Source organism: Portunus trituberculatus, chromosome 25 (assembly GCF_017591435.1).
Source record: "Portunus trituberculatus isolate SZX2019 chromosome 25, ASM1759143v1, whole genome shotgun sequence".
NCBI lineage: Eukaryota > Metazoa > Arthropoda > Malacostraca > Decapoda > Portunidae > Portunus > Portunus trituberculatus.
Window position 1 is genome coordinate 18,119,205 of NC_059279.1, and position 7,500 is coordinate 18,126,704.

General features: G+C 42.5%; 1 protein-coding gene across 2 annotated transcripts in view; it reads right to left on the minus strand.

Annotated features, from left to right (window-relative positions):
- The window catches only part of LOC123508776 (muscarinic acetylcholine receptor M5-like), a 184,553-nt gene that overhangs the window by 51,887 nt on the left and 125,166 nt on the right, over positions 1-7,500 (minus strand). For both annotated transcript variants that reach the window (XM_045262676.1, XM_045262675.1), the window contains exons 7-8: positions 2,120-2,271; positions 114-266 (exon numbers count right to left, since the gene is read on the minus strand). In XM_045262676.1, coding sequence (XP_045118611.1) covers positions 114-266; positions 2,120-2,271 — 305 coding nt within the window. The remainder of the gene's footprint in view (positions 1-113; positions 267-2,119; positions 2,272-7,500) is intronic.

Below are 7,500 nucleotides of genomic sequence, written 5' to 3' on the forward strand. Positions count from 1 at the left end.
GTAGGCGACCGAGGTGAATTACTTATCCATTTCCAGCACTCCAATACCTCCACACAAGCTCTCTAACCTTACCTGTCCATCTCCAGCCCTCCAATACCCTAACAGAGGCTCACCTGAAGTATCGGTCGAAGGAAATGATGAGAAGATTGAGAACCGAGGCGTTTGAAGCAAGGTAGTCGAGAGCCAGCCAGGTGTCACAGATTATGGGACCCAGCGGCCAGTACCCCATTAGCGTGTACAGGGTGAACAGAGGCATCGACACCAGCCTGAAGGAGACGCAGCACGGGGTGAGAAGGAGTAGTGATGGTAGATGAAAGATTAACCCCTTCAGTAGCAAGACGTGTTTCCATATTCATTCTGGTGACTATTTGGTGATTTTATGCAGCTTCAGAAACTCATGTGGGGATTAAAATAGTGAAGACTTGGCCCATTAACCCCTTCAGTAGCATGACGTGTTTCCATATTCATTCTGGTGATTATTTGGTGATTTTATGCAGCTTCAGAAACTCATGTGGGGATTAAAATAGTGAAGACTTTGCCCCATTAATATTGTGACCTCCATAGACCCTTCCTAATGTCAATAAAATGGTCTAATCACACCCAAAACTCATGATAAAAATGCATCCCAGTAATGAAGGAGTTAAAAATGGTGAGAAGGGAAGTGAAGGTGACAAGTAAATGATAATGGTGGATAAATGGGAGAAATATTAATGGGGGGATGAAATTTGCTCGTTATCAGTAGAAATGGTAGAAGTATGGTTGTTTAAAGGGATGTATGGTAATGCGTGGTAGGGAATGAAGGGGGAGATGGTAATGGGAGGTAGATGGAAGGGTATGGTAGGGAGTGAATGGTATGGCAATAGTAGAAACTTGAGTCAATACAATACAAAGGCTCACGATGATATTTTTCAGTCTCTCTCTCTCTCTCTCTCTCTCTCTCTCTCTCTCTCTCTCTCTCTCTCTCTCTCTCTCTGTTGTCTTAATTTGTAGAGTTGTTTTGATTTTTCTGTTTCTCTCTTTTCTCTCTCTTTCTTTCTTTCTTTTTCGTTGCTTTTGTTTCTCTTTCTTTTTCCCAAATTGGTAGGTTTGCGTTTTCTGTTGTTTCTCTCTCTCTCTCTCTCTCTCTCTCTCTCTCTCTCTCTCTCTCTCTCTCTCTCTCTCTCTCTCTCTCTCTCTCTCTCTCTCATTCTGTCTCAATCCTCCTCCTCTTTCTTTTAATTCTCTTCTATTCTGTTCCTCCTCCTCCTCCTCCTCCTCCTCTTTCTTCTGATCTCACACCTCTTATCTTTTTATCTCATCCATTCCCTTCCTTCCTTTCATTTTACTGTGTTTCCTTTCTCCTCCTCCTCCTTTTCATTCTTTTCTCCTCTCCTCCTCCTCCTCTTCCTCTCCTTTATTCTCTTCCTCATTCTCCTTTTTCTTCTAATGTTATACGATTCTTTTCCTCCTCCTCCTCCTCCTCCTCCTCCTCCTCCTCCTCATCTTCTTTATTCTCTTCTATTCTCTTTCTCTTCACTCTTGTCATGTCAATCGTTTCTCCTCCTTTTCAATCACTTCCATTTGCTTCATCTTCCTCCTTCTCCTACTCCTCCTCTTCCTCCTCCTTCTCCTATTCCTACTTTTGCTCTTCACCTACGTCCTCCTCCTCCTCCTTCTCTTCTTTATTCTCTTCTATTCTTCTTCTTCTCCTTGCTTTTCAAAGGATAAATCTCTTTCCTCCTTTTTGTGTCTGTTTTTAGTGTTTTTCTCCTTCAACTCCTATTTCTCCTCCTCCTGCTCCTCCACACACACTCTTTTTTCTCCTCCTCCTCCTCCTTCAACTAAACACTTCTCCTCTTCCTCCTCCTCCTCCTCCTCCTCGTTTTCCTCCTGATCCTGCTCCATAGAGACTTATTTTTCTCCTCCTCCTTCTCCTCCTAATCCTCCTCCTCTTCCTCCTCCTCCTCCTCCTGCTCTATCTGCATTTATTTTTCTCCTCCTCTTCATCCTAAACACACTCTTCTTCCTCCTTCTCTTCCATATATACTGCTCCTTCTCCTCTTCCTCGTCCTCCATATACACTAATTTTTCTACAACTCCTCCTCCTCAGCCGCCTCCTCCTCCTCCTTCAGACACTTACCCTATAGTGATGTCGGCCACAGCGAGGGAGAAGAGGAAGTAGTTGCTAATTGTCTGCAGTTGTTTGTCGATCTTGAAGCTTATCATCACCATCAGGTTCCCGATGAGCGTGGCGATGGACAGGAAGCCAGCCACCACCGCTATCAGAATCACCTGTAACGGGGCGAGAGGTGTGCACGCTGAGGTTACTGTGCGCGGATACAAGGTGTGTTCTGCCCTCTTCACATAAGTGTCTTCCTTCTCACACAAAATTATATGCATCTAGTTATATATTTGTTGTTCACTCATACATACACGTTCATTCCTCGTTCAGGATTTAGAATAGGGAAGATTAAAGGTCTGTTCTGTTCTTTAAGCATATCTGTCTTCCTTCACACGAACTTACATGCATCCAATTATATATACTTCGTTTTACACATGATCTGGAATAGGGGAAAAATGTATGTCTTGTCCTTTAAATATAACTGTCTTCCTTCACACGAACCTACATGCATCCAGCTACACATACATTTTTTACTCATGACCTGGAATAGAGGGGGAAAAAAAGCTTGTCTAGTCCTTTAACACAAGCCTCTTCCTTCACACAAAACTACATGCATCCAGCTACATCTACTTTATTCACTCATGATTTCTGTCCTGCCCTATAAATATAATTGTCTTCAATCACACACAACTACATGCACCCAGCTACACATACATCATTCATTTACGATTTAGAATTAAAAAAAAAAATAAATTGATGACTCTTCTACCAGTCAAGGAGCCCAGTTTCTTTTTCACTTGTTTAAGAACTGGCACCTCAGTGGGTCTTTTTTTTTTATCACTAGTTTTGTTGCCCTTGGCCAGTTTCCCCTCTTACATTAAAAATAAAAATAAAAAACGCTTTGTTCTCTCACCAAGACTATTTTCCAAGGCCACAGAGATGACTAGCGGCGTTTTCAAGAGTGTTTCGCCTGTTATTAATGCAGGAATCTTATCAATCTGCCCCCAGAACCATAAAAATACCTTAAAAAACTCTCTCTTCTCTCATTAAGACTATTTTCCAAGGCCACAGAGATGACTAGCGGGGTTTTCAAGAGTGTTTCGCCTGTTATTAATGCAGGAATCTTGTCAATCTGCCTCTAGAACCATAAAAACACCTTTTGACCATATATTCTCTCATTACGACGATTTTCCCACGCCACAGAGATAACTAGCGGGATTTGCAATAGCGTTTCTAAAGTTAATAATGCGAAAATCTTGTCAATCTGCCTCGAGAGAGAGAGAGAGAGAGAGAGAGAGAAGTAAAGAATCATAAAGAAAGTAGGTTTGAAGTGAAGGGGGGAGAGAAGGAAGACCAGTGGAAGAGAAAGAGAAAGAGAGGTGTGAAGGAAGAGCGGGAAGAGAAAGATACGCAAGGAGAGATGGAGGACAGGTAGAATGAAGAAGGAAGAGAGAGAAGGAGGGAGACAGAAGAAAGGTGAAAGGAAGAGGAGGAGGAGAAGGAGGAGGAGGAGATAAAGAGAAGAGAGGTAAAAAAGAGTAAATGATTAGTTTGAATTGAGAGATAGGAAGAGAGAGAGAGAGAGAGAGAGAGAGAGAGAGAGAGAGAGAGAGAGAGAGAGAGAGAGAGAGAGAGAGAGAGAGAGAGAGAGAGAGAGAGAGAGAGAGAGAGAGAGAGAGAAAAGAAAGAGAAAGAGGGAGATTGAAAGAGATGAGAAAGATAAAGAGAAATGAAATGAGGAAGGAAGAGAAACCCAGAGAGAGAGAGAGAGAGAGAGAGAGAGAGAGAGAGAGAGAGAGAGAGAGAGAGAGAGAGAGAGAGATGAGGCAAAGAGGTCTAAGGGAAGAAAGAGAGGTAAGTAAGGAGATTTTGGGATGGAGGTAAAGATTTGGAGGTAAAGTGAGGAGGAAGAAGGGAGGAGGGAGGAGGGAGGAGGAGGAGGAGGAGAGGTAAAGAGAGGAGAAAGGAGGAAAGGAAGGAAAATAAGAGGATAAAAAGAAAATGGAAGTAAAAATCAAGTATATAATGAGAGAGAGAGAGAGAGAGAGAGAGAGATCAAAACATTACAGTAAACACAAACATAGCAAGTGTGTGTGTGTGTGTGTGTGTGTGTGTGTGTGTGTGTGTGTGTGTGTGTGTGTGTGTGTGTGTGTGTGTGTGTGAGTGTAAAATGACGTGAAAAACAGCTGTGCTCTCATTACACACACACACACACACACACACACACACACACACATTCCCACACCTACAATTATTTAGACGCAATCAAAATCAGGTGGCATTCCGTAATTCTAATATTTGGAGATATAGAACGATAATAATTACAACACTGCAAATAAATTCAACTCAAATTACACTAATAATCATCACACATCTCTCTCTCTCTCTCTCTCTCTCTCTCTCTCTCTCTCTCTCTCTCTCTCTCTCTCTCTCTCTCTCAAAATTCCAATCAAGGCGGGAATTCTTTCATTTATATTTTCCATCCCACAAATTAGAAGAGAGCTTCGCTAAAGAGGATCTAAGACTATCTCAACACGATCCAACTCTTTATAAATACGATCCAACTCTCTTTGGTTTCCCTTTATAAATTTCGAATCCTTAAGTTGGCGCCTTTACTGGGAAACTTGAAAGAGGGAGGAGATGAAGGGAGAGATGGATTGGAAGAGGAGGAAGAGGAGGAGGAGGAGGAGGAGGAGGAGGGAAGAGAAAAGAGAAGAAGAAAAAAGGAGGAAAGGAGAAAAGAAAGGGAAAAGAAAAGAGAGGAAAGAAGAGAAGAGAGAGAGAGAGAGAGAGAGAGAGAGAGAGAGAGAGAGAGAGAGAGAGAGAGGAGAGAGAGTGGCGATTCTTCTCCCTTTAACCACGCAAACTGCTCTCTCTCTCTCTCTCTCTCTCTCTCTCTCTCTCTCTCCTGTCCCCATTCCTCTCAACATCTGTTTTCCCACCACACACACATACTCCCTTCTCTCTCTCTCTCTCTCTCTCTCTCTCTCTCTCTCTCTCTCTCTCCTATCACACTTGTTCCCTGTACTCTCCGTCCCTCCCTCTCTCTCTCTCTCTCTCTCTCTCTCTCTCTCTCTCTCTCTCTCTCTCTCTCTTTAAACGCATCAATATTTCAGCTCCGTTAGTACAATCTTATTTTTTTTTTTATCATTTTATTTTGTTTATTTATTTGCTTCACTCCACCTCAGTCACTGGTACAATGTTTCACTTCCTCTGTTTATCCGTTTTCTATTAGTATCTGTTTGTTTTGGTTTACCTTTTCTTCTTCTTCTTCTTCTTCTTCTTCTTCTGTTTTTGCTCATTCCTTTCATTCTATTAATTGTGGAAACGAAACAAATCTATGTACTTTTGTTTTCCTTTTTTTCCTAACAGTTACTAATCTTCTCTCCTCCTCCTCCTCCTCCTCCTCCTCCTCCTCCTCCTCCTCCTCTCCTTCTTCTTCCTCCTCCTCCTCCTCGTCTTCCTTCCCTCTCTTTGTTTTTTTTTCAAATAATTCTCTCTTTCCCTCCAGTTACTTATCTACACTCTTCTCCTCTTCCCCTTACTCTTCTTATTCTTCCCCTTCCTCCTCCTCCTCCTCCTCCTCCTCCTCCTCCTCCTCCTCCTCCTCCTCCTCTTCCTCCTCCTCGTCCTCTTCCTCTTCCTCTTCTCCTTTCCTTCCCCCTTTCCCTTCATCTTTCCCTTTGTACTTCACTTTTCCACCTCTTCCATTCACTCCCATTCTCCTTCCCCTCTTCCTCCTTTGCTAATATTACGTACCATTTAAATACTCCACCTTCCTTCCCTTCCCTTCTTCTTCTCTTCCTCTTCCCCTCTTTCTTCTTTTCCTATCATTTAAATCCTCTCTTATTTTTCCCTTCCCCTCTTCTTCTCTTCCCCTCTTCCTCTTCTCCTCTTCTTCCTCTCTCTCTCTCTCTCTCTCTCTCTCTCTCTCTCTCTCTCTCTCTCTCTCTCCCTTTCCTATCACTTAAATCCTCTCCCATTTTTCCCTTCCTCTCTTCCCCTTCCCCTTCTTCCCCCTTCTTCTTCCCCTTCCCCCCTCCCCTTCTCCTTCCCCTCTCCCTTCCCCTTCCCCCTTTCTCGACACCTCACCTGTGCACATCTGGGCGTCAACACCTTTCCATTCAGCAACACCTGCGGTTCTTAAAGGTGAACACCATCACCACCACCACCACCACCACCACCACCACCACTGTAACTAGAGCTCTCCCACTCTCTCTCTCTCTCTCTCTGGGGTGTTTTTGTGGTGTTGTTGGTGTGTTTTAGTGTGTTTTGGTGTGTTTTGGGTGTGTTTTGGTGTGTTTGGGTGTGTTTTGGTGTTTTTCAGAGAGTTTTGTTGTGTTTTGAGTGTGGTTTGGTGTGTTGGATATGTTTTAATGTGTGTTGGTGTGTTTTGGGTGTGTTTTGGTGTGTTTCGGTGTGTTTTGGTGTGTTTAAGTGTGATTTTGAGCATTTGGTGTTTTGGTGTGTTTTGGCGTGTTTTGGTGCGCTTTTGGTGTGATTTGGAGTATTTGGTGTGTTTTGGATGTGTTTTGGTGTTTTTAGTGTGTTTTGGTAAGCTGGGCGTGTTTTGGTGTTTTTTTGGTGTGTTTCGGTGTGTTTTGGGTGTGTTTTGGTATGTTTTAGGTGTGTTTTGTGTGATCTGGGTGTTTTTGGTGTGTTTTGGTGTGATCTGGGTGTGTTTTGGTAAGTTTTTGGTGTGTCTTTGGTGTGATTTGGATGTTAGAGTGTCTTATTGGTGTTTTAAGGTGATTAAGACTGTTTTATTTAGTTTTGGGGTGTGTCGGAGGTGTAGAGGAAAGAAATAATGGAAATACTGTGGAAATAATACACAAATATCTTAAGAAATTGGAAATAATTGAAGAAAACAATGGAAATAGAGGAAATAAAGGGAGAAATAGGGAAATACAGATAGGAAACACAGCAGAAATGATGATAAATACGTCAGGAAATAGGAAAGGCCGAAAAAATAGCACAAACACTGGAAAATAAAGGGAAATAGGGAAAAATGAAAGGAAAAAGACGGAAATACTGATGGAAAATTATAGCAAAAATAGAAAATACTGAGGGAAATGATAAGAACAGTGGAAATAATGAGGGAAATAATAAGAACACTGGAAATACTGAAAGGAAATAGTGAGGGGAATATTGAGTCCTGTGGGAAACTAGGGAAGGGAGGAGATGGGAAGTGTCTATGGGGAAATCCAGAGGCACGCATGAGGGGGGAGGGATGATGGGGTGTGTGTGTGTGTGTGTGTGTGTGTGTGTGTGTGTGTGTGTGTGTGTGTGTGTGTGTGTGTGTGTGTGTGTGTGTGTTCATGTCTTAAATGACTCTAAATGATTTTTCCATGTACTGTTTGACTTATTTGTTTATGAATATGTGGTGAATGTCGATCTGT